The following is a 27,306-nucleotide window of genomic DNA, read 5'->3' as shown; positions in this document are numbered from 1 at the left end:
ATACAGAAGTCCGTATCGTCTAAAGTTATTGGTAAATGACTAAAAGGTTCTTCCTTAAAAGAAAGACAATTAGGAGGTGAGAGGAGACAAGTGAGGGAAATAAAAATAAAGAATGACAGGAAAAGACAACAGAGGTGATAAATTAGGTTTATTTCTAACACAAAGCAAAGGGGGAAATGCAACACGGTGCAGACAAACGTAACTTCCCTGGCATAGCGACTGCAGTGCGGACGGCACTGGCTGTGTGTCTTTCCGTCTGCACTCTCTGACATCTATTCACCATCCACAGAGAAATGGACACAGACATTCAGACCTGGGCTCAAATACCATTTGAATTCACTTCAAATACTTTAGCTGTGCTTGATTGAGCTTGCCTGTTGCAATGGAAAATTCCGCTCACCTGGCACCACCTGGCACAAACCCTGCCAACCTGGCACTTTAGGCAGGCTCATCCCAGGTCTTCAGACATTCCATTATATAGTACAGTATAGTGGAAGGTGCAGCTTTTTTTAATGATTAACATCTACTCTGTTCATTTATTTTTTCAACATTTATTGCATGTTAAAGCTCAGTGACCAAGCTATATGACATATGACACCTAAAATGGACACCTTCATATAACAGCTTCTGGTTTCACTCAACTCATGCTATAAATCAGTAGCAGGAAATGCCTCAAGCCTTCTCAGGCATCAACATCCCTGGTTACTTTCTAGGGGGGGTTGGTGACTTGAGAGATCTGGCAGGGCTGGGCGACTTAACATGCCTAGGGGGGGTTGGGGATTTGGCGGTTGGGGTGGAGGACCTTAGGGACGGGGTGGGGGACTTAAGGGACGGGGTGGGGGTCTGGGGGATGGAGGTTTGGGCAGGGGCCTTGGAGGCCAGGGGTGCAGGTGTTGCTCCTCTCCCTCCCATTTTGGGCTCGGGGGGGCTCTCGCCTTGCTTGTAGACGCTCACGGTGATCTCCACGAACTCCCCGCCATATTTGTTCCGTACGTTGATGCTGTACTTGCCGGAGTCCTCGGACGTGACGGTGGTGATGGTGAGGCTGGCGAACTTATTGGCCTCAAGCGTTATCTTGGCGTGCTCAGTGGAGACTACCTCATTTTCATTCTTGAACCAGGTGACCTCTGGACTGGGGTCACCCCAGACTGTGCAGGTCAGGCTCAGGGTCTGAAGGTGGACAGAGGGAGGTGGAGAGGTCACACGTCAGAGAGATAGAGGTCAGAGAGAAAGATCTCTTGAACATGCACGCAATTCTCTACAAGAGACCATGTATTTTCAATACAATCACAATCTTATACAAGCATATATCATCATGATATAAAGTTTGTTCAGAGTGCATAGTATATCCCACCTTCTGCTCCATAATGGTGACCACATCCGGCAGACCACCAACCACTCTACCACGGTCTGAGGATTAGAACAATCAATTACTACTTGTTATCACGTAATCACTAGGATAATATGTATTGTGTAAATATAGTCTACTCACTCTTCTCAGCGAAGGCTGCAGCCCTGAAAGATAAAATAATGACATTGTTATAAATCAAGGACTTGGTGTATTACCAAAACATTTGGCAGTGTGTATACAATGAGGACAAATTATTGCCTTATAAAACCTGTGGAACTTTTAATTCTTTGATTGTTATTTTATGTGTTTCATTTTGCAAAAAAAAAAAAACTACTTTGAACGAAAAACCATAAGAAAAGCACAGCAATAAGTATCTTACTTGAGTCTCAGGTACTCCTCATAGGCATCGGTATATGCTACAAAAAGACAAATTAACATGATAAGACATCATCTACAAAAGACAAGCTAAGTGCAATTTAAAACAATCCTAGTGGTCAAAACTTCTGGTTGTAATGACATGATTTCAACATTGAGACATCGTTTTGCCCGCTGGGATTTTTTCTTTCGCAATGCTAACCTTGTCCGGAGAGGTCGAATGTGCGAGTGTGGGACTTGGTGGCATCCATAATCTGGATGGAGTAGTGTCCCTTCTCCTTCTCTGATGGCTCCCTGATCTGCATCCAGGCCATCTCAGCTGTGCCGGCGATCCGCATCTTCTCAGATGACGAGATCTTGCTATCCCTAAACAGACATGGTCAGGTTTATTCATCTAAATTAAACCCTGCGTCTGTCTTTCCACAGTTATATTTAAAGGATGGATACTTTAAGTTAAGACCAACAGACAAATGTACCCTACAGTCTAAACTTAAATAAATAAAAATAGTATCTCGAAACATCCACTGATTGGTGTAGGTTAAGTATGCCTTCAAATCTCATCTCCAAAATGGCTGCATACTGTGTAACCGGCCTTGCTGAGTGTGATGTAGGTGATGAGATGTGCGTACTTGTGCAACCAGGCAGTCCTGATCTCCTCTGTGTAGTACTTCATGTAGCACTGGAGCCTGATGCCTTCTGGGGTACACTGAAGCACCAGCTCAGAGGCAGAAGACCCTGAGAGGAAAAGGAGAGGCAGAGACACAACCACACCAACACTAAGTACCTTCACAACCACATCAACACTAAGTACCTTCACAACCACACCAACACTAAGTACCTTCACAACCACACCAACACTAAGTACCTTCACAACCACATCAACACTAAGTACCTTCACAACCACACCAACACTAAGTACCTTCACAACCACACCAACGCTAAGTACCTTCACAACCACACCAACACTAAGTACCTTCACAACCACACCAACACTAAGTATCTTCACAACCACACCAACACTAAGTACCTTCACAACCACACCAACGCTAAGTACCTTCACAACCACACCAACACTAGGTACCTTCACAACCACACCAACGCTAAGTACCTTCACAACCACACCAACACTAAGTACCTTCACAACCACACCAACACTAAGTGCCGTCACAGCAATAGTAAGTACCTTCACAACCACAACAATGCAAAGGAGAACATCAATATTTTTCCCAGCAGGTGTTTTGATACAAAGTACTTACCAGCAATGTGGGCAATGGCGTTGATAATATCGTCAAATACTGCAAATCAAAAACAGAATATTTGTAGAAAGAGGAATTCATTTTCAATATGTCCTGACAAAGGAAATGATATTGTATCAATAATCAGATTATAGATAGTGGAGATCCTGGAGCAGGAGTGTACCTTGGCCAGAAATGTCAAAGACAGAAGTGTCTTTCCCTCTGTCATCACTGAGTTTAGCTTTGTAATGGCCCTGGTCTTTTCTGGAGAACTGAAGAAAAAAGGTACTATTTACTGAGATTAATTAATTAATTCAGAAAAATCGTGCAATATTTTAGATAGTATCGTGATCTTGGAACAAAAAACGATACTGTGGGAAATTGAAAAATAGGGTCAATATTCATATAAGAAAATGTCTGCAAAAAACAGAGTTCCCTTGAGCAGTTGTATTCCTTGTGCAGTCATTGCTTTCAAGGTTCACAGCAGTAGTTACCAAGGAGATGGGGAGAGCAACGGATCCAGACATCACGTTAGGAGGGGTCTCCAGAACAATCTCCTCCTCATCCTTGAACCAGTGGAACACAGTCTCTTTCTTCACATTGGCAACCTGAGACACAAACACATACAGAATACAATCTGTCCTGCTACTTTTAAAACTGCAGAGCCTAGTAAGAAGCATAAGCTGAAGCACACCCAAACATGTTTGTAGAGGTGCTGACTAACAGAGAGTAAACTATATCACAACGTAGTCCCAAAAACTATATATGCTCCCAACAATTTAATGGGTAAACAGCAAAGCCCCAATGATTACAAATGTGTACACAGTTTCAACCTGAAGTAAATTGATATCTGTAACCACAATAACAGGTCCTAGAAAACGTGTTTGTTACCTTGCAGACGAGCAGAACAGTACAGTCGTCATCCACATGGTAGGAAAGGTACTCAGCAAAGTGGGGACCTAAACATGATAAGAAATATTTAATTTTCAAAACTATTATCACAATATACAGTACATTTTTACATTTACGTAATTTAGCATACATTTTTCATACTGGTCCCCCGTGGGACTCAAACCAACAACCGTGGCGTTGCAAGCACCATGGTCTACCAACTGAACCAGTACTAACTTTATCTACAGCGCAATCTGAAATGTTGAAAATCAAACTAACAGACCAGCTAATTACTAATGTATGATATCAAGACAACAAAGTCTTCACTTTCTTGTTGACAAACTACACATAAACTTTCATACTAATCGATCAAATATGTGCCATCAATCATCTGTGTACTAGGATAGAATACCTTGTTTCCTGATGTGCTCGGACCTCTGGAACTCAGCCTCCTTCAAGACAGCCTTGAACACTGAGAATAGACCACAACAACGTCAGTACTTATCCTAATACCCAACCTCTTACACTCTAGGACCATAGCCTTACAGTAAAGAAGAAAATGCTTACTATTATCATATGTGTATATCAGACTTTGGTTCAAACACTATTTGAAATCTATCAAATCCTTTTAGTGTTTGCTTTAGTTTACCTGGATTGCCAGATGGGCAGAGTTTGTGGTTTTTATTGACTATTCTATTGGTTCTATTGCGCCGGGAAACTGAATCAAGCCCAGGTAAAGTATTTGAAATAATAATTTGAAATAATATATTAAATCCCCTCTCACCATCTCTCACCAGGACCAGAGAGCTCTGGTTCTTGGCTCTGCCGTCGTGGATCTGGACGGTGTAGGTGGCCTCGCTGGCCTTGGAGAAGTGATCCACAGTCATCTGGATCACCCTGGTATTCACATCATGGCTGATCTTGTGGCTCTGTGGCACATACAAAACACATACCATCATTACATCAGGCATGTTTCCTAATAACTATTACCTTTATGTTTCACTGTTTATATGTTTCATGTGATTATGTCATTTGTTATGTATATTCAAACTGCATAATTGCCCATTGTGGGATGAATAAAATATGATTGAATTAAATTCATCAGTGAAATTCAGAGTACAGAAAAAGGCATGTTTACATGCATTTTTGAATATTTGTTCTGTTGCTTTGTTAACTGTGCCATATAGCACACCTTTCTTTTCCTTGATTAAAAAGCAATGTTTGAGGTTGTCGGTTTGGCACCTACATCACTGCTGGTGACCTCCTTGTCGTTGACAATGAACCTATAGGTGACGGCGGGTGACATCTTAAGGCACTGCAGCCAGAAACGCACGTGGCCCTTCTCTAGAACCTCATAGTTCAGTTGGTGCTTCAGTGGGACAACTGGACAAAGAAACAAAGAAAATATCAATTCTCAAGGGATATTTGTTGTGGTACTGTGAAAAGATTCCTATGTGACACTTCACCCCTGACAAAGATGCATATTGAAGGATAATACTCACTTGGATGTCTGATGTTGTAGCTGAGTTCCAGCATGGTGTTCAGGGCTGCAAGATAAGATTCAAGAATGAAGAATATCGGTATAAACTTTGACAAGAAACATATGTATATTTTTAAATCTGAGTCTAGGGGCGTATCCAAACCTACCATCCTCTGTCACGGTGTGGCTGGCAGAAACTCCATTAGTGTCAGTCACAACCACAGAGAAGGCACCCAAATCACTCACGTCTGGGTTGACGAAAGTCAGCTTAGAGCTGGAAAATAAATAAATGTTGAGACAAAAATATTTAGTATGGTTGTGTGGTCAATAAAGACAACAAAAAAAACACTTACTGTTTGCCCTTAGTTTCTATGGCGACTCTTGGACAGTCACTGATTTCTTTGTAGTTCTTAGACCAAGCAAAGTTGGAGGTCTCAGAAATTTCACAGGCCTCGAATGACAGGAAAATATCACCAGTGTCCTCATCCACTCCACACTGGATCTCCTGGGTGCCTTAACACATGAAAACAAACAAAATAATAACCTTTATTGCTGAGTGGTAGAGAGGAAATTTACATATTATGCATCAGCAAAACTGTTCAAACCAAAAGCTAATGAAAATGCTGCTCAAAACCAATGGAGGTGTGTGTGACATATGTTCCTATACCAAAACCGTTCAAAAACAAATCCAACAGGCTATATCAGACTGAAGTTGTCATACAGTAAATGTCATACAGTTGTCATATAAGTGTTATTACCTGGCAGAGCCTTGGCAACCACTGGCTCAGATGTCTGGGAGGCCTTTCCTATTCCCTCAGCGTTGACAGCCTTCACTTTGAACGTATACTCTGCTCCTGCCTCCAGACCAGTCACCTATACAGCGCCAACAAATCATTACATCCATTAAACATTACATTGTTCATTGTAGACTGAATCCTAACTTGAGTTACATGAGCACAACATGAAATTTAATGAACCTTTCTATATCAAAACATGATTCAAGCTACATTTTGGAGTTTTACGCAAACATATTACAAGTTAAGATGCAATATAGAAACTCTGCAGAGATGATGTGAATCATCATGTCTACATACTGTAGCTGCTTGTTTACCTGCAGGTAACAGTGGCCAATAGCCTCTTCATTCAGGGGGTGGTAGTGATGGCCCTTCTTGGCCATCTCCACGATGTATCCAGTGACGGCACTGGCGCCGGTGTAGACAGGGGCCTTCCACAGAATGACCAGGGAGTCACCTCTGACCTCTCTGAGGGCCAAGTCATAGGCTGGACCTAAAGGTCAAAGGTCAAACAGTAACCTTGCACAATCTTACTGCCCATAGCTGGAACATTATTCAAATTAAAATAACTTCATTTCAAATTAAATAAGTAACAGGGACATTATGCAGTACCACAATACTAATGATAAAAAAATACTCATAATAAGATGGTTACTTTACCAGGTACTGTGGTAGTCCAGGCCTCACACTTCAGAGGTGTGCTGGGAGCAGAGGGCATGCCCACACCTGCCAGGTTCCCAGCCTGGACCTTAAACTCGTAGAAGGTTCCCTCCGTCAGACCGTCGACCTGAAGAGAAGGGGACAATAATGAGACAGGGACACAAATATATCCAATATTTTCAACAGTGTTGCTACAAGTAGCTAAATATTTGCTATTGATTTTGAATGGCAAAGTTTTATTATAGATCTAATCTATTATTTAGATGCAGAGGGAAGAGTACATACCATTCACACTATCAACACTGCAGTTATTAAACCATTATGTATGAAGAAGCAAACCTATTTATCCCAATCAGATGCCCCTTCTGACACCCTATTACATACCGTGTAGGTTCTGGTCTTGGTAGGGGCAGAGTTGACCTCCTTCCAGGCCAGGGTGTCTGCATCACGCTTGTCGACGAAGTAGGCGTTGATCTTGGAGCCACCGCAGTGCTTGGGGCTCTTCCAGGCAATGATCATGGAGGCTCCGTCACAGCTCAGCATGGTGATGCCATGAGGTGCACTGGGAGTCGCTGTGGCACAGAGTCACACAGGTAAATTCAGAATACCTTTCCATCATGTAAAATTGACCAGTTTTTCCATTTCAAACTGATGTGATTTTTTTTTTTAATATGGGGTTTATCATACAGTTGCATGAGGGTTTTTTGTTATACAGTGATATATGTAGTGGTGAAACTGTATGTACAGTATGGTGGGTGATTTGAAAGGAAACACACGATAATACTGTGATACTCTGACAAGAGTTCAGAGCACAGATACAGCAAAAGTTGGGGGAAGGGACAGTGAATAAGTCTGGTGGTGAACCTGTTCAGGAGCAAAACTGTGCATTAAAACACCCCTAGATAACAGAACAACTTAATACATACCATACTCCACTCCCCTCTCTAGATGAAACAATAAAATCCTTAATATTTAGCACTGGACAAAGGAAAATAGTCAAAGTTAAGTATTCATAGTAAGGCAATAGTGCTTGCTCTTTGGGGGTCTAGTTAAGGTTACTGTAAAGCACTGTATGTGACAACTGTTGGTGTAAAAAGGGTTTTATAAATACAATTGTATTAATTGATGGCAATCCTGCATTTCTCATATGGCAATATTCTATTGATACTCACTGAGGGCGGGCTCCACAGCAATAGGAGTAGACTCCTGGGACTCATCACTGAGGCCATAGACGTTGACAGCCTGGACACGGAACACATAGGTCTCCCCCGGGGTCAGTCCATGGACCACAAACCTAAAACAGGGAAATGAAACATGATCATCTATATGTCTTAAATTTAAGGTAGTATTGCTGACTCTAAGACCTGGACAATATACACAACCGATCAAAACTTTGGGGTCACTTAGAAATGTTCTTGTTCTTGAAAGAAAACAATTGTTTTTGGCCTTCTTTAGACTACTTGAGAATCTGGAGCATCAACATTTGTGGGTTCGATTACAGGCTCAAAATGGCCAGAAACAAAGGACTTTTTCTGAAACGCGTCAGTCCATTCTTGTTCTGAGAAATGAAGGATATTCCATGAGAGAAATTGCCAAGAAACTGAAGATCTTATACAACGCTGTGTACTACTTCATTCACAGAACAGCGCAAACTGGCTCTAATCAGAATAGAAAGAGGAGTGGGAGGCCCCGGTGCACAACTGAGCAAAAGGACAACTACACTAGAGTGTCTAGTTTGAGAAACAGACGCCTCACAAGTCCTCAACTGGCAGCTTCATTAAATAGTACCCGCAAAACACCAGCCTCAACGTCAACAGTGAAGAGGCGACTCTGGGATGCTGGCCTCCTAGCCATCTGGTTCCTGGTCACCTCCCTGACCAAGGCCCTTCTCCCCCGATTGCTTAGTTTGGCCGGGCGGCCAGCTTTAGGAAGAGTCTTGGTGGTTCCAAACTTCTTCCATTTAAGAATGATGGAGGGCACTGTATTCTTGGGGACCTTCAATGCAGCAGAAATGTTTTGTTACCCATCCCCAGATCTGTGCCTAGACACAATCCTGTCTCGGAGCTCTACGGACAATTCCTTTAACCTCATGGCTTGGTTTTTGCGGTGACATGCACTGTCAACTGTGGGACCTTTTATAGACAGTTGTGTGCCTTTTCCAAATCATGTCCAATCAATTGAATTTACCACAGGTGGACTCCAATCAAGTTGTAGAAACATCTCAAGGATGATCAATGGAAACAAGATGGACCTGAGCTCAATTTCCAATCTGATAGCAAAGGGTCTGAATACTTCTGTAAATAAGTTAATACATTCGCTAACATTTCTAAAAACCTGTTTTTGCTTTGTCATTATGGGGTATTGTGTGTAGATTGCTGAGGATTTGTTTTTATTTAACACATTTTAGAATACGGCTGTAACGTAACAAAATGTGGAAAAAGTCAAGGGGTCTGAATACTTTCCCGAAGGCACTGTAGGTGTCTGGATTTTGCCAAATCAGTGTCTCGTTTGCAAAGATTTTATTTCTGGATTATTCTCAAGACAGAGGCCTGTCACACTACATTCACTGTCCCATCTCCTTTAATAACATATCTAATATTAAATCACTGCTGTAGCTTGAATAGATAACTAGTAGACAAATGTATGTTTAAATGGCTACCTGGTGTGCTTGTAGGGCTTGTGGTTGCATGGGGCCCAGGCCTTGGATCCCACCAAAGAGGCATCTATGTAGTACCCCATGAGGTGGTTGGGGTGTTTGGGGGGGTCCCACTGCACAAACACAGAGGACTTGGTGTTCCTGGTGGCAACCACCTGACCAGGAGCGGAGGGAACACCTACACAGGCAAAACACATGCATGTTGGGGACTGGAGATATTGCATTGATGTATCATTATTACACAGTAACAGAGTAAAGGGGTTAGGAATCAGAAAAACACACGTATCTTCATTATAAATCTTCAAATAAATGATCGTCATCATTTATAAACACCTACATTTAAGATGGGAAAAATAAAGCATTTCTCATTATGGATAACATACCTGATGTGACGTGATATCTTGGTGCAATGTTATGAGGAGATACAGAAATATAAATAATAATGAACACAACCATTCTGTAAACCTGTGGACTATATTCCACAGAACATACCTTCAGCAAGGGATGACAGAGGCATTATTTTCAGTTGTGATACATGATGTCATGCATCTTTCATGAAGGGAGTTCGTGTCAGACAAGACAAGTGTACCATTATCAATCATGGATATTGTGGGGACGAAACGTATTTTGGGATTGTGACGTTAGGGTGAGGATACTGTAGGATTTGCTGTGACTTAATCATGCCCATCATCGTTGGTAGTTAGTTTCTCCAAAATACGAACAAGGGTGAAAAAACGATTTGTGATTGTGACATTACAGGAATGTGATAGTCACATGACATAAATCTCAGTGTGTTTAAAATAAGGGATAAACGTTGGGCTTTATATTGTACATACCAACAGGCCGCTCACTACCTGAAACATATGTTAAACAGAGTCTCATTTATCAAAGTAGAATTGGAAGGATTCCTTGACTGTCACTGTTTGTAAATGCATGCATCATACATTTTGTGTGTGAATGTGTGTGTACCCGTCTGTGTGTGTGTTCTCGTCTCTCTGTGTGTGTGTGCCTGCGTGTGTGCTAAACCCCACTCTTACCATGCTCATCCACCTTTTCGATGGGTTCTGTAGGCTTAGAGGCCTCGCTGGCCCCGTACAAGTTCTCAGAATACACACGGAACTGGTACTTTTTCCCGGCTTCCAAATCGAAAATGGGGTAGCGAGGGGACTGCAGTTTCACTGCTGTGTTGATCCTCTGCCAAGCCCCAGTGCCTGACACGGACTAGTGGATATTTGGGACGGAAAGGCAAATGAAAGGTAAAGCCTTCTACAACATCATCGAATCCCTAATCTCATTAGAAAAATGCATTTAGCAACATACCTGCCAGCTGTTATTTCTGTCATTTTGCAAAAATATTACTGCACTTTAGACAGTTGTGAAAAGATAAATGGACTGTCTAATCTATTACAGTTCCTGTACTGAGAGATCTACATACTGTAGATGGGAAGGGGAAAGGAGCAGCCACACACCTTCTCAATGATGTACCACAGTGGTGCCCGCCCACGAGGGCTGGGGGGTTTCCAGCTCAGCACGATATATGATTTGAATATCTCTGAGGCATGCACATCTGTAGGCTCCCCCGGCAATGTAACGTAACCTATATTGGGATTGAATGGCATTGAACAATACTTCATAACACGTATTATTTTATCAATAATAATTATATCAACTTTAAAGTACATTTGGGGTTCATTTAGTATTTATTATTATGGAATTACATTTGGGGTTAGTTTAGATCGTTTTAGTTACAATGTTTGCGTCAAGAGTTAGATGATGGGTTAAAAGTTATACAACGCAAAGGATGACGTTTGGATATGAAAAATTAAGGATATAAGTCATAAGGAAAATAAATGTAATCTACCCATGTTAAATCGAAGTTTAAAGAGGTGGCTGGTTAGATGCCTATTTATTATGGTGCTCGTCTTACCATTAGTCCAGTGGTGTCAATGAAGTTGCTTAGAAAAGTTGTTTTTATTCATTCTTATTATGAAGTTTTGATATTAATATGACTAGTATCATTAGAGTTGTTACTATGGCAATACCAAAGTCCAATCTAAAAGCAGGATGTGAGCAGGAAGCGCGAGGGTTTATTGATTAATAATGATGAGACAATAAGGAGAGAAATCCTCCAACTTCTCCTTTAAGGTACTGAGAACACAAGTATTTATGTGTACATATATTCATGTGTATAGTATTGTATATTGTAAGGGCTTTTGACGATACAAGGTATTTGCTTTGATGGATATTGGTCAGTTATGGAAATGTTGTGGATATGTTGATTTTAATGCTGTGTGGAAGGTTCATTTGTTACCCAGTGTTTTTGTTTATTAGACAAGAGGAATAGAATAGACTCAACACAATATTTTGGTCCGTTACATTTACATTACATTTAAGTCATTTAGCAGACGCTCTTATCCAGAGCGACTTACAAATTGGTGCATTCACCTATAATATCCAGCGTTACCATTGTTTGCATACTCTACCTTCCAGGTCATCATCTTTAATCACTACTTCATGTTTCCCATCCAGTTTAATCACTGTTACGACAGAGGAAAAAACAAAAAAGTCATGTATGACACAAAAGTGCATCTGCTGGCTGATATTTCACCCAAAAATATAAATACAAAAGATGTCCTTTGAGTATGCACTCAAGTAGACATCATGAGTCTGTGTGTGGTTATGTACCTTGCAGTCTCTCTCGCTCAGCTGGGTCCAGGGCAGTCACCTTGTCAGACTCCCGGGATGGTCTGCTGATCCCGGCACTGTTGACAGCCCTGACCCGGAAGTGGTAGGCGTGACCCACGCTCAGGCCGTGCACGGGGTACTTACAGATCCGCACTGGGGCGTCGTTACACTGGGACCAGGTAGCACTACCAGACTCACGTCTGTACAGGAGAAGGAATTACATCATAAAACATAGAGTGTATTGAAGTGTGGAAGTGCTGGTCTGAATGGACATCAACAATGATACCGCAGATGTTTGTAGCTCCATCAGTCATTTATCTAGAAATCTAATTTGCATGCCTTTGTCACAAGTCTTTGTTTGGCTCTGTGAGATCCGGTAGCTTCACAAAATCAATTGCTACAAAATCAATTGCTCTACCAGATTAGATCTGAATCATCATGTGACCAACTATTGTTGGAGATTCTGTATGGGAGAGTCTAACATAAGGTCCTAAATTACTAAAACTGACTTGTCCACAAAGTATCCGGTGATGGCAGCCTCGTTGGTGGTGTTTGGGGGTTTCCAGGCAACCAGGACGTAGTCCGAGTTGATGTCAAACGCCTTGACGCTGATTGGTGCACCAGGTGCTCCGGCCACAGAGGGAGCAGCATCTGTGGAATAAGGAAGAGAACAAGGAAGCAAAGTGGGAATGTAGAGAATAAGGAGACAAAGTGGCAACACTGAATAAGTCACTTGGGTTAACACATGCAAATATGTATGGGATTACAAACTGAATACAGTATGTAAAATGCCTAGAGCAGTGGTTCTTAACCTTGTTGGAGGTACTGCCCCCCACCAGTTTCATATGCGCATTCACCGAACCCTTCTTAATTGGAAAAATAAAATTCAAAACATAGGTATATATTTTACTGGTACACAAAATGAACCGTGCATCAACATCAGTGTTCAAAGAACAAAACCATTAAAACATGATTTTCACACAAAAACAAAAACATAATAATGAATATTTACTGCAAATCAGTGTGACTTCTGCTGTTGCCTTTCAGAGACCAGTTCAGAAATGCGCGGCTTCACCTTGGCAAGTGCCACTCTCATGTCATTTTCGCAACAAAGTCTGTTCCTTTTCTTCGTTTTTATGTCCAGCATCACGAATCATATGAGTCGGGTGTGTGTCTTGACCTCCGCCGAACCCCTGAGACTGACTCACCGAACCCCTGGGGTTCGATCGAACCCAGGTTAAGAACCACTGGCCTAGAGCATATCTTTGTGTTGAGTCAGGCCTGAAGTTTAAAGGGCCCGTTGGAACTGTGTCATTTATCACTAAATGTTTCTTAACAACAAACCTCAAACCTGGTATTGTTTCTAATGTATAGAATTATAGTAAACATTCTTTCCTTTCTAATGTATAACATTAAATAATATTTCTCAAATATAAATATGTTGTTTCTACACTCTTAGAAAAAAAGGGTTCCAAAAGGGTTCTTCCACATTAGAGAACCGTTTTTGGTTCCAGGTAGAACCCTTTTGGGTTTCATGTAGAACCCTCTGTACAAAGGGCTCTACATGGAACCCATCTACATGGAACCCAAAAGGGTTCTACCTGGAACCAAAATGGTTCTACCTGCAACCAAAAAGGAATCTTCAAAGGGTTCTCCTATGGATACAGCCAAAGCACCCTTTAAGGTTTAAGCACCCTTTAAGGAGTGTATTCTGCTTAATTGTCAAATTATAATATTATCATTTAATTATAAGACCATATGACTTTACCTTTCACAAAGAGGTAGGCGCTGTGCTCGGTGGTGCCGTCCTTCGTCCACATGCGGAGAGTGTACAGACCCTCATCATCCTTGGCCAGGTGGGACAAAGTCATAGTGGCAGCGCCCCCACCAACCTTAATCTCAGCCAACTTCCCTGCCTTCAGCAGTTTATCTGATCAACAACAAGAGACGGAAAAACAACACTTTATCGAGTAGTTCGTTGTTGTTGAGAGTTGACCGTAAGAACATGGATAGCACCTGTAGAATGTTTTCAAAAACTGTTGCTTCATTCTATGTCATACGCTGGGCTGCGCTGTACGGACATGTGCTGTGAATTAAGATGCACTGTGTTTTTTTACACAATGTACTGTATGGCTTTCCTGTGTGGTGCTGTTTGTGATGATGTACCATTGAGTAATGTTCACTCGCTCACCGTCTCTGTACCACTGGGCCAGTGGTGGTACATTGGGCAGATCAGGGACCACCACCATGGTACACACCAGACTAATGGAACCTCCCTCTGTTCCGAACGACACTCCAAACCTATCCAGCATGGTGATCTCCAGCTTACTGTGGTGGATCACAGTCAGGTGGGGCACTGATGAGAAGACAAGGACAACACATGCTAATATATTAGTACATCTCAAGTATACCAATAATGCCCTATAGTACTTGCTATGATCTGTGTTAACCAAACACTTAAACAACATATACCTATATCAGTATATAATACATACAGATATTATGCAGCTGTGGAGGAAGGAATGTCAGTGTGATATGTAAACCAACCAGTTTAGCACAATCCAATATTATCATGGTTGATGTGTTCGTAAAAGTTTGTTGTATTGTGACATTGTAAGGTCCTTCAGTGTGTGTTGAATATAAGTCACCCCTTGTTTTCATTCGTTGACTGTCTCAGGGCCAGAACAACACAAAGTCACGCTCACAATAGTTTCCAGTGCTTATCAGGCCACTTAGATAGAGACTGTTATTTGTGGACTCTGATCTCAAGCAAAGCCTGCCATGTCTGGGCCCCACTCCAGCAGCACTGGGCTGGTTCTCCACCCACCCTCCTCCTCAATCCACTCTTTCCTCTCACCTTGACCAAAAAGCTGGCAGGACCCATAGGCTCCTCCTGCTGGTCCTATGAGGAATAAAAATAATTTTTAGAAAGGGAAGAAGGAACATTATTTTCAAAAATGAAAACCTTCATTCATATTCATATCCTATGGGTGTTTGTTGCGTTGGAGAGTGACATTTGAGGGAACTTTTAATAGCAGTTCAAATCCTTCAGTGCAAATACTTCAAAGACAGAGAGAGAATGAGAGAGCGCGAGAGAGAAACTCACTCTTGACAGTGACAGAGGCCTTGCTTGTAGTTGAGCCATGGGAGTTCGTTGCCACGGCGCTGTACTCCGCAGTATCACTCACCACACACCTAAAGTGAAGGAAATTAGATATTAGTATATTATGATTTCATTGGCTCAAATAAATGTTACATGTGTTTTGTGCTGTTCATTATCACTGTTTATACAACAGGTGGGTCTAATCCTGAATTCTGATTGGTTAAAAACTGTTAATGTCATAGGGGGTTATTGGCATTGTGTTAAATGACTTCAGGACTGTGTAACATCCAAGAAATGTATTTAGTTCATAACATCCTCCCCTTCACCTTCATGCCTTTTAAAGGACGACTGTTTGACGACATGAGTGAGAAGGAGACATTGCGTTTTGGAAAGTGATCTCATGGTTTGAGAGCGCCGTCGAACAGAAGGTGACGTTCTGAAGCAGCAGAAGGCGTTAAGAAGGCGGCACATCGTGAGGACAGACATTCCTAATGAGAAACCGAGGGTGAGAATAGAAGAGGAGAAATGTGACCGTCCACCCTGGAAGTACTATTTTAAAAACGATCCGTTTTCCATATTCCCAGCTGGGGTGATATGGATCTCTGGCCATTTTATTCCCACTGTTACTCTCTTTCTCTTCAAATATTATCAAAGACAACTAATTGATCAAGAGAGGAAAAGAAAAGGGTATGAAAGAGAGCGTGTTGGGGCGGAGGGGGGGAAGGGCTAACTTAAACTGCGGTCTCCTATTTGACCCAGTAACGTAATGACGACGTAGGAGAGATTCAGTGCAGAGAGCGAGAGAGGGAGAGGGGGGAGGAGGAATGAACGGATCAAATGACACGGAGGTCAGCACTTCGGTGTGAACAGCTGAGGCGTCTTGAAGACGAGGGCCGGGCGGGCCAGCGACATGCAGGCTGTCTTTAGAGGCGGAGCTGGCTTTAGACTAAATAGGAAATGCAACAACCCCCCTCCCCCCTTCAGTTTCACTGGGGTGCCATTCACTTCCACTGGCAACAGGGAACAACCAAAGGGGGACAATGGGTACCGCCTGACAAGTGGAAAAACAACACCTGTTCATAGAGTAGAACAAGGCAAGTGACAATTTCATTTGACGTCAGTAAGTTCAAGAAATGAAACACAATTTAATGTATGTAATAATGATTTCAAATACTACAGTATGTGAATTGATTTTCGGTTCATGTCCTTAATCAAGTTGAAATTAACCCGAACTTGACCTTGGTCAAATTAAACCAATTAACATGAAAAGAGTGAATTAGAGTGAGGTACAGTACCTGCTAATAATCAGACTGTGTACTCCATACTTGCTCTCAATCTTGTACTTTCCTGGGGCACTCAGTGGGTCAACAGGTTTGCCTCCCTTATACCTGAAAATACAAGGCATCAAATTAGTAAGTGGGTTCTTTTACACCTCAATATTGATGGAATTCTCAGTACTGAAGTGTTTTAAACACATCTGTTATGTGACATATAACTAATATTGCATAATTTTGACATAACTAATATGTTAGCATATTTGACATTACTTCAATGGTTAAACGTCACTATTTTCAACATTTCTAATAAGACCGTGTTGACAGGAAACCTTTTTTTTCTCCCCAATTTCGTGGTATCCAATTGGTAGTTACAGCCCCATCTCATCGCTGCAACTCCCGTAAGGACTCAGGAGAGGTGAAAGTCGAGAGCCGTGCGTCCTCTGCAACACAACCCAACCGCACTGCTTCTTGACACAACGCCCACTTAACCCGGAAGCCAGCCGCACCAATGTGTCGGAGGAAACACAGTACACCTGGCGATTGTGTCAGCGTGCACTGTGCCCAGCCCGCCACAGGAGTCGCTAGTGTGCAATGGGATGAGGACAAACCCGGCGGCGAAAAACTCCCCTAACCTGGACGACGCTAAGACAATTGTGCGCCGCCCCATGGGTCTTCCCGGTCGTGGCCAGCTGCGACAGAGCCTGGACTCGAACCCAGAATCTCTTGTGGCACAGCTAGCACTGCGATGCAGCGCCTTAGACCACTGTGCCACTCGGGAGGCCGTTGACAGGAAACATAAACAAAATATAGCCTAAATATCTGTGAAGTCCCTCCAATAAACATTGAAATGTGCAGAGACATTTATAGTAATAGACAAGACCGAGGTGCTGGCTGTTAAAGTAGAGACGGTGTAATTAGTGTTAATGTGATCATTAACATAGCGCTAATGAGACCCATAAAGTGAGGAAACCTCACTAAAAACTCCAATAGGCATCATAATGAAGGCCAGCCAGTACTGTCCCAGAGGACAAATCTGGTTGAAATGATGTCATTATAACCAGTTTACAACCACAACTGCAGGTAAATGCTAATTAAAAGTGCATTCTAATCCATCGTAGGCAAATGTCTCTAAACTGTCTGTACATAAATTAAGCAGTTGCTAAGTTGTTGGTAAAACATGTCACATCTCAAAGACTACATGGCTAATCATAGTGGTTACCAGATGCATAGACAATATGGAAACTGATACATAATGAAGTACAACAGTAGTTCAATAAGAGGCGAGCGCTCCTAACCATTTGACAATAGGCCTGGGGTGACCGTCTACGGTGCAAAATAGCTTGACAGGAGTCGTCTCCCACACAGTGTGGGGCCTCAGAGCCACCAGGAAGTCAGGGGCCTTGTCAGTCTCCGTACTCGACGTCACCTTCTTGTGCATCATCTCCTGCACCTGAGGAGAGGCAGTATAGGTTGCATTAGCAAATGAGGGGGAACCTTTCATCCAGCAGTGATAAGGTTAGTACAGGTAGAAATAGGATAATAGAAACTATAGGCAAAAAGCTATCAAATATTACATATCTGTTTAACTGTGGTATTTGCAAATCACAGGGTTTCATCAATGATATATGATCCTGTGTCAGCAGCACTGTATATAACATGATCCTTCCACAATCCAGTGTATTACCTCTCTCTTAATCTCAATATTCTCCACTTGGGTCTTTGTGGCCACTCTCATCCTGTGGAGCTCCTTCTGAATTGAAGCGAGTCCTTTCCCAACATGAGTAGACACTCGCTGGTACTCCTCTATCTCATCGGCGCTCCTACACATATTCCACAGCAGGAAAGATAAGAATTTATTTACAATATACAGTGTTTAATAAAAAACAACAACAGCAGACGAACACTTCAACATATTGTCCAGTGTTAGGTCAGATAGGTCCGTTATTAACATCTAACCAACTCATCCTGTATAACAGGGTTCCACAACTGGGGGCTTGCTTTTTTTCATTGTTTTTTTATTCATTGTTGGATATAAAAATCGGCCCACAGCTAAATCTAGTTGATGATCCCTGCTGTATAATGAAACACAACACATGTACCAGGAAACAATTTGGCATATTTGCTGTGCTTTTCAGTCACCGTAGTTGCTCCTGCTAGTTTTTGCCTGCAGTCAGCTCTGACTGTGGTTCATATTCCCTTACACCTAAAACAGCATGACATATCGGCCCTGTCCAGAAACAACCCTTAGCCCCTTCCCTTAGGCACTTCATGTAAACCTTAAAGAATTAAATAGGTATGGTAGTAGCTCCATCTTAGTTGGGTGGAGATTTTGCCAAATTGCTTACACCTATCGAATCCTTTCAGATCTACACAAGTGTCTAGGGGAAGAGCTAGGGGTTGTTTCTGTACTGGGCCAATGTTGCTGGGAGACACTGTCCTATTGGACACACCTCTGCCTGAACGCCGGCACTGTATAGACTGGTTCAGCCATAGCCTCTGTGGCGTTGGTGTGATGCACCTGGTTCACTGACTTAGAGCTGGATTTCCTGTGGAGAGAGAGCAGTCGTTAGAGTCATTAGAACAGTTAGACAGGAAGATAAACAAACACTTAGTGCCAGCACTGTTGTGGTGGTACTGTGATTTTAAAATGTGAAAACAATTGCAGAATATACTTCATATCAAAAACCAAAAAGGGACATAAAAGCTAATAAAGCAATTCATTTAGTGGTTTTCACTTAGATAGTGAGATCATTGGTATTGGACAAAAGTTCACTTTTCAACCTCATTTTCAATCTCCAGCACAATACCAGTGTCAACATATGTGAAAATGCTGCATTTCTACGTTTTGTAGAAAAAAACGTAGATGACATCATCAAAAGTTCAACATTTTAAAAACAGGGATTTTCAAATACTATGAGATTCGTGGTGACGTGAGGAGCAAGAAAATACCCTCCCTTGGGCTAGAAACTCATTGCAGGTTTAGAAAATCACTGTGGCCTACCCTGTGATGTCATATAGAACCATTGTTTTTTGTACCTTCTTATCTTTTTAACCACAGATCATAGAAACGTGATGTTTTCACATATATGGACACTGGTTTGGTGCTGGAAATTATGAATAGGTTGAAAAGTTACAGAATTGCCCTTTAATTTCTTACCAAATATAACTAGTAAAGAGTCCAGTAACTGGATAGTTTTTTCTTGATGGGTTGGGGTCTAGAACAGGGTTCAGCATATGTTTCAGGCACAGTAAAGCAGTGGCATGCACACTAGACATGGGTTGCATAACAACATCGACGTCACGACCTGCTATGACCTGGTCAATAGGTCCCAACACTTTGGCTTCTGCTTGCAGCGTGACAAATTCTGAGTTTGAGGCTTCATTGGGTACAGTTCCATTTGAACGCCACCACTTCACCTCACCACAGACTCCTATAACCTTGGAATTGCAGTTTGAAGCACAGCCGATGGCGTAACCACCAAAAGGTTGTGGTGGTCTGAGGAGCGCTAAAGCAACATCTAGTGGCCTGCTATGACCTTACGACCCTAAAACAAGGCAAAATCCATTATCGCAAGCCGCATAGCATCAGCATGGGGTGGTGGACATTTGAAGTTGGAGACCATCTCTTGTCCACTCCACTTCCCTCTACACCAGCACTATGTACATCCACACTATTGTGCTCCAGCTGCTGTATTGCCCAAAAAACTGCTTTCTATAGTGCTGCAGGTGAGCAATAACACTAATCCCCTACCTTGAAGAGTGCTCCTTGACAACATGCTTAGTAGTGTGAGAGCTGTGATGGCTGACGTGGCTCACATGCTTCTTCTGATTAAAATGCATGACCTTGGTAGCCATGGCAGGAACACTTCAAAAGAAACCTGGTCACAATACCAGGTAGGAGAGGGAGGAGGGAAACGGATTTGTTTACCTTTACTTCACATCGGAGATGGTTTGCTGTGTTAATTACGTTTTCAATATTAACATCAATGTTTTTAGCATGATTAGACACAATAATGGCTTCCCATTTAGCGCTTTCACGCTGCTATTGTAAACTATAGTTGTTAACTGTCTACGGTTGATGAGAATCTGCAAAGCCTTAGTACATGAATATTACCTATTACTATCAACTTTTCACATAATTAATGGCAACCTAGCCTAGCTGCAGCGGCCGTACTTATAGGCACACAGGCTATCTCTGTCTTTGAAGGCCTCACAATGGCTGTCGAAGGACTGATACGCAATGGTTATGATTTCTCCATTAAACTCCAAATACTTTGCCAGAGAATATATCTTTCACTTTTTCTCCCTTGCATACTAATTCTATGATATTTATCCCACAAATTACATGTTCAGGCATAACTTTATGGTTTAATTAAGAGGGGCCATGAATGTTGCCTCCACATACCACCATATCAACATGGGTCAGCCCCTCAAATATTTCACCTTACAGCGAGCACAGCTCATCTATGAATAGCTGAAAGAAGTTTGAAGGCTAATGCACTGGAGAAATATAGTCAAAAGCCACAGAAGAAAATTTGTAGCCTGCACGTTTGGCTGAATGTAGGCCAATACTCATTAGAAAATAAATTGGCCTAACATAAGACAGGTCATCAACATCCTGATCAATCAATACATTCATTATTCAACTGCCTCTAAATAAATTCAATACTCAACGTTGTATGTACCCTCCCTATACAGTACACTATCCAGATTTCCAGGACGTGTCTTAGGTATATAAAATCATTAGTTAGGTAGCCAACTGACGCACCCAAGAAAATAGGTTCAGCGACCTCTTCATTCAAAGGCATGCCATTAGTGCACAGTCAAAGTATAACTGCCTTCAGATAAATGCCAACACAACCCCTTATCCCTCACTGGAGACAAATTATCTATCCCCAAAACAACTCCTGACATGTAAATCTGTCACTCTTTCACTTAGCCTGCATGTATGACCATTACCAACGTTAATGTACTGGAAATATAAGGTTCTCCTGAAATAAAAATGTTGGATTTATAACGACGTAATTATGATAAAATAACAGATAGAAACGCGACTCACCCCTTGAGATTAAAACAGCGCAAAACGGTAGCAGACGAGCCTGATGCCGCTTGGGAGGCACTTGCTGATGGTAACAAAAATATTACCCTCTCACTCAAGGAATGGCTTTCCCCGACCACCCCATGTATGGATGCACTTATGACTATATATAGCATTTACCAACATTTTCTGACCCATTCAACACTTTCAGTCAAAGTTGACGAGGGCAGGTGGCTGTTGAAATTGTCAAATAATTTACACAAATATTTGCGTCAATTTCGTCGAGTTTTCAACAGGTTATTTTTGGATAGACTGTTTTTCCTTGCAAAAGATTCGTGATTTTTTATTTTGTCGATAATGTAATAGGCATATAAAAATGTGTTTTAGCCTATTTTTTTGTTTTTGAGAAGATGACAACCGAATGTATAGGTCGAATGGAGAGCTCTCTTGAAGGTGATTTGCTCACTCCCACTTTAATTGGTTTGACCAATTTCCTAATAATTATTTTCACTCTACAAACTGACACCATTAACTATCATTTTCAGCAACAGTAGTTAAATTTGACGTGATTTATTTCCTGTGTGATATTAACACTGTTAAGCTTATGAGACCTTTTTAGGGTTCTCAAGATTGCCTCCCACCCAGGTCCAAACACTTGCCAGCAGCTATTTTTAACCAGAGATTAAGTTCAGAAACAGTGATACCCTCACCGTTTACAGTAAATGGACTACTGTAGCCCTACAACTATTTTGATCGACATCTTTCTATTTTGAAAATGCTAAAATTAAATAGCTGGAATTACACCTGATATGACTTAGCAGATAAACTTTCAAGCACCCATGTGGAAAATCTACAGTCCTTTTCAATATGGTGCGATTTTCATAAGTGCTTTATAAACCCAGTTGTTGCCAACGTTTTGATGGATGTTAGAGTGCAGGTACAGTGAATTATGGGACAAGCTTACTCCTGGACTAAAAAGCATTGTCAAGGCAAATCTCCATTGAAAGTGCTTTATTAGTAAATTATGAAATATCCTTATCTGGGTCTGCAGCACATTGAATAATTACCCAGATCATGATGTAAATCAACCACCATACAATAAACTGTAGATCAGAATGTTCCTTAAGCTACGTATTATAATATACAATGTCACGATTTGACACTTGAGCTGAGACCTGCATAGGAGACTTTGAATGTATCTGAGAAATGTTGGCTGTCATGAATTGAAGCTAAAATCCTTAATTGTAACAATAATAAAGCGGTTGCCCCGCCTCTGTTTTGGCAAAAGCTGAGTGTTGGGCTTGGAGAAATGTAACCACTCAAATTCATAAAGCTATGGATGCAAGGACTGACCATCCATGATATCAAAATAATAGTTATAGCCATGTTTTGAGGCTGTACAGTGATTGTTTACATTCATGTTGTTTACAAACATTGGCATAAACCAAGCTAATATTTGGGGTTCTGATGGGGTACAACAGTTAATCAAAGCTCACCAGGCATATACACTGAGTATACCAAAGATTAGGAACACCTTCCTAGTACTGATTTGACTCCAATGCTTCCCACGGTTGTGTCAAGTTGGCTGGATGTCCTTTGGGTGGTGGACCATTCTGGATACACATGGGAAGCTGTTGAGCGTGAAAAAACGATCAGCGTTGCAGTTCTTGACACAAACCGGTGCGCCTGGCACCTATTACCATACCCAGTTCAAAGGCACTTACATTTTTTTGTCTTGCCCATTCCCCCTCTGAATGGCACACATACACAATCCATATCTCAATTGTCTCAAGGCTTAAAAATCCTTCTTTAGTCTGTCTCCTCCCCTTCATCTACACTGATTGAGGTGGATTTAACAAGTGTCATCAATAAGAGATCATAGCTTTCACCTGGATTCACCTGGTCAGGCGATGTCATGGAAAGAGCAGGTGTTCTTAATGTTTAATATAATCAGTGTATAAGTTGTATTATTGAATAATCAATGGGTATATATCATTAATTCATAAGTCCAAAAATGTATTCTAGTATTACCTTACACTGCTAGAAATATTTGTATTTACATAATAACAATGATAACACAATTACTATTGCTTGTGGGAGCTATGAGCATCTGAGCACCTCGCCCCCTGCTCTCAACAGCAGCCCTATCAGCTGACATTTGACCCGAGCCACCGTGCCTTAGCCCTTAGCGGGGAGCAAAATCCAAATGGCTGAAGATCACAAAGTCTTGGTAGTAAGAAACATTGGTTTGAGTGATATAAAAAGGAATGAAGGTGAAACACATCTCAGACTCATTTACCTTTAAACTTTTAGCAAATGTTATTTTGTTTAATTTTAAATTGGTAGCCTAAGTTGACTGAACTCCATCTGCAAGATTCAGTGCATTAAGGTATATATTTGTTTTATACATCTTTCTGGGTATTGATCATTGATCTTCTGGGAACAGATCTGTGTAATAGGTGATTAGTAAAGTCGTTTTACTGTACTTATCTTCAATAGAGACCCTGTAATGTACTTTGAGACAGAAAGCCTTTAGCCTTCCTAAACTGCATCTTCTTATTTCTCAGAGGAAATGAGAGAGTTATTGGGCCAATACATCTCAGACACCCTCAGCTATGTCCACACAGTGAAGGAATTCTGTGACAGGCATCCAAGGTGGATTCTGCGGAGAAAGGAGGAACAATCCAAGATGAAGAACATCAAGGAAATGGCAGACAGAATCGATCTTAAATTTGGCCGAGTCTTGAATGCAGAAGACAAGACCAAGGCATTAGGAGAGTTCACGAAAGACTATCTGACCCAGGTGACTGCAAACCGTAGGCTTAAGAAGCTGGAGAAGGAGCTGGAAGCTGTACTGAAGGACACTCTCAATGGGCTGGAGGAGCTGGACTGCTTCATGGATGCTGTGGAGAGGCTGGTGGTCACCTCTCTGTTTGTATTTGCTGATGAAAACCGGTTGTGTCCTCTGCCTCCGGGGAGGGAACCAGCAAGTGTCCGAGCTGTCATCACCTCCGCTAGAATGACCTGTCCTCTCCTCATCCACTTTAAGAGGGATGCTTCAGCCTTCTTTTCCCCATGCCTCCTTAATGTAGAGGTGCTGCACGTGTACATGGAAAATTACATACACATCTCTGAGCAGCTGTGTGAGAGAATGGGATTGGGAAAAACGTAAGTGGAAATCAGTTTAAATAATTTAACACAATATTGGTTTCAGACATACCAGTAAGATGCTTTATATTATTATGTAACATTATAGCAACTTCTGCTGTAGCTGAAAAGTGCTTTATAAATAGTTTTTTATTATCATTATTAGAAAAACATTTTGCCAAGAGAAGAATGACAACTTGATGATTGACACCAGCACTGAAGTGAATGAAAAGTCCATGCAGACCATGTTTAACCATTTGCGCCATTTGAGTGATATCAGGTAAACCTTTCCTATTTTGGTTTTATCTTACATTTGCAAATACTAGCTTACTAACACTGAGGGCACACATTTCTGATCATTCATTCATTGATTCCAGCTACATGTTTCAATGTCTCTGATGGAAAAAGTGGAATATGTTTCTCCTGCTAGGATGAACCAGCACCTCAGACTGACGTTCCTGTTCCAGGAGTCTGCCCTGCACTTCATTGGTCTGTTCAGTCAGCGCCACTCCAGAATGCTGGACTGTCTAAAAGAGCTGGAAAGGAGAGCTGGCAAACTAAATAAGATGAAGAAAGGGGGTTATATCTCCAGTGTGGTAGGCAGTGCAGTGGGGGCAACAGGAGGGGCTCTGACCATCGCAGGCCTTTGTCTTGCCCCTGTTACTGCTGGCCTGTCACTGGGGCTCACCATCGCAGGGATTGGAATGGGTGTGACCAGTGGGGTCAACAGTCTAACCACCGGTGTAACAAAGGTGGCATTTAAAAGCTACCAAAACAAGAAAGCCAATACAGTCTTTCAATGTTTCATGGAGGACATGCAAAGACTCCATGGTAGTCTGGAGAAGGTGGCCAGCAACATTTGCCCTTTGGAGCCGAAGGTGGTGGCATTAGTGGTTGGGAAGAATATAGGCAAAGGTGGTGCGAGTTTAGGAAAGAAGATCAATGCCATAGTAAAAAATACCTCTGCAATAGAGGCCTTAATGGGAAAAGGCGTGGTCATGGGTGCAGGCAAGGTGGGACTCCAAGAGGGCAAAACATTTGCTGCAGATTTATCTGACATTGGGATGTTGGCACAAGGCACTCCACTCGCCCTCTCTAGGACATTAAGGCAATGCGCCGTGGCCTCAAATGCCCTATTCATTGGCCTGGACATCATCACTATCTGTAAAGACAGTGTCAGCCTCGCCAAAGGCAGCAAGAGCAAAAGATCCCAGCTCATCCGAGCCAGAGCAGCACTGTGGCGCACAGAGATTGACTCATGTAAGAGGATCCATGACTCACTGTGCCGAGGCATCTGGAGGTTCAGTAAGAGTCAGCGAATCCTGGAGAAACCATTTTACCTTCTGAAGGAGTTAGAAAGTCTAGAGCCGCTTGTGGAGATGGGACTCATGGAGCAGCCTGCGAAGGAGATGGAAACTCTTGGGCAGCCTGAGGATGATATAGAAACTCTGGTGCAGCCTATGGAGGAGACGAGACTCCTGGGGCAGCCTATGGAGGAGAGAGAAAAAGGTACAAAAGTAGTTAAATTGATTTGCCCTAAAACATGTCACATGCTGTACACAGCAGATGTTGAATGATATTATGTGCATCTATTAGCAAAAATACTCAAGCTCTACTAAGTTTTTGAATTTCACCAAGCTGGCATTGCCATTGGTTAATTAATTGCTTTTCCATTAAAAATCCCTGTCTCTAGGTTTTTGCGACTGGATGTGGCATTCGGGCATGATGCTGTTGCTGTTGCTGTTAGCATATGTATGGGTTGAGAACATTTATAAGTAGAAATGGAGAATATCAAGAAGTCAACACACCTGCCGTTTGGACTGCATTGTTTCCTGTGCATCACTTCCTGTACGACCTAATTGCTTAACATGTAGATTTGAAATGATTACTGTGCATGGTTTTAAAGTTACCTGGTCTTGAGAACAGATTTTTTAAATTAAATGTATTTAAGATTATTACATTTTTTATTCAAACTACCCCTTTATATGGGCGGTGTTCATGTTGTGGAATAGTCAGATCTAAATATATTATATAGAACAAACATACCTCTCTGACATGTAAAATAAAGAATCACTATCTTTCTGCAACATTACTAGTTGTACCAACTGAACGTAGCTGTTCTACGTCAGATTCTAGAACTTTTCACTGTACATTGATATAGTGTAACAATTTTTTTAAGTTTCAAAAGAGTTTAATCCACATTATATTGTTGAGAAAATCTAATAGGCCTACATAGTTATTTCAGCATGGTTTTTCAACTTCTGAATTGTATAGGCATGTACTGCCCTCTAGTGTATTCTACTCATGTGACATGTCTTGCTGTTATTGATTGCTACTCACTTCAGTTAAGATATGTGCAGATGAAAGTGCATTATTTTCTACTTTAGCAATGTTTAAATATCCATACAGAGATCAATTACAGAACTCCAGAGATTACGTTTTCAGAAACAGTGATACCCTCACTGCTTACAACAGACTACTGTAGCCATACAACTATTTTGATTCTTAATTTGGCAGATTAATTTGTGCAGAAATCAATTAACCACATAAAAAATGAAAATGACACCATAAAGATCTAAGTGCTTTTGGCCAACATTGTGATCTACACTCAACT

General features: G+C 41.7%; 2 protein-coding genes across 14 annotated transcripts; one reads left to right on the top strand and one right to left on the bottom strand.

Moving 5' to 3' along the window:
* Nucleotides 1-131: 131 nt before the first annotated feature.
* On the bottom strand, nucleotides 132-21,736 carry LOC115178470 (myomesin-2). Of its 11 annotated transcripts, XM_029739668.1 has the most exons (39): nucleotides 21,567-21,687; nucleotides 20,259-20,385; nucleotides 18,958-19,053; nucleotides 18,192-18,327; nucleotides 17,803-17,957; nucleotides 16,526-16,618; nucleotides 15,234-15,322; nucleotides 14,985-15,029; nucleotides 14,319-14,483; nucleotides 13,896-14,057; nucleotides 12,637-12,778; nucleotides 12,129-12,327; nucleotides 11,926-11,986; nucleotides 10,912-11,039; nucleotides 10,480-10,663; nucleotides 10,279-10,296; nucleotides 9,446-9,620; nucleotides 7,959-8,080; nucleotides 7,713-7,730; nucleotides 7,171-7,358; nucleotides 6,787-6,913; nucleotides 6,444-6,619; nucleotides 6,091-6,205; nucleotides 5,686-5,845; nucleotides 5,500-5,606; nucleotides 5,355-5,399; nucleotides 5,099-5,235; nucleotides 4,637-4,781; nucleotides 4,265-4,324; nucleotides 3,853-3,920; nucleotides 3,456-3,569; nucleotides 3,146-3,233; nucleotides 2,983-3,021; nucleotides 2,356-2,461; nucleotides 1,929-2,092; nucleotides 1,731-1,767; nucleotides 1,493-1,515; nucleotides 1,355-1,410; nucleotides 132-1,170 (listed from the first exon to the last, which is right to left on the bottom strand). In XM_029739668.1, exons 2-39 carry the CDS (start codon nucleotides 20,360-20,362, stop codon nucleotides 703-705), a joined length of 4,515 nt encoding a protein of 1,504 aa, XP_029595528.1. In that variant the 5' UTR covers nucleotides 20,363-20,385; nucleotides 21,567-21,687; the 3' UTR covers nucleotides 132-702. The 11 variants fall into 11 exon arrangements, with proteins under 11 accessions (XP_029595528.1, XP_029595523.1, XP_029595522.1 ...); XM_029739663.1 differs by lacking the exon at nucleotides 20,259-20,385 and having other exon boundaries at nucleotides 11,926-11,979; nucleotides 12,128-12,327; nucleotides 21,567-21,736; XM_029739662.1 differs by lacking the exon at nucleotides 20,259-20,385 and having other exon boundaries at nucleotides 21,567-21,736.
* A 36-nt stretch (nucleotides 21,737-21,772) lies between these two features.
* LOC115178476 (uncharacterized) lies at nucleotides 21,773-26,776 on the top strand. 3 transcript variants are annotated; one of them, XM_029739682.1, is made up of 6 exons: nucleotides 21,773-22,263; nucleotides 24,113-24,713; nucleotides 24,859-24,972; nucleotides 25,123-26,158; nucleotides 26,189-26,201; nucleotides 26,386-26,776. In XM_029739682.1, the coding sequence occupies exons 2-6, from the start codon at nucleotides 24,118-24,120 to the stop codon at nucleotides 26,469-26,471; spliced, it is 1,845 nt and encodes a 614-aa protein (XP_029595542.1). In that variant the 5' UTR covers nucleotides 21,773-22,263; nucleotides 24,113-24,117; the 3' UTR covers nucleotides 26,472-26,776. The 3 variants fall into 3 exon arrangements, with proteins under 3 accessions (XP_029595542.1, XP_029595540.1, XP_029595541.1); XM_029739680.1 differs by having other exon boundaries at nucleotides 25,123-26,201; XM_029739681.1 differs by lacking the exon at nucleotides 21,773-22,263 and adding an exon at nucleotides 23,902-23,934 and having other exon boundaries at nucleotides 25,123-26,201.
* Nucleotides 26,777-27,306: the final 530 nt, after the last annotated feature.

This window comes from Salmo trutta, chromosome 38 (assembly GCF_901001165.1).
Source record: "Salmo trutta chromosome 38, fSalTru1.1, whole genome shotgun sequence".
NCBI classification, from domain to species: Eukaryota; Metazoa; Chordata; class Actinopteri; order Salmoniformes; family Salmonidae; genus Salmo; species Salmo trutta.
Note: the sequence above shows the minus strand (reverse complement) of the source record. Positions and strands in the feature narration are given on the sequence as shown.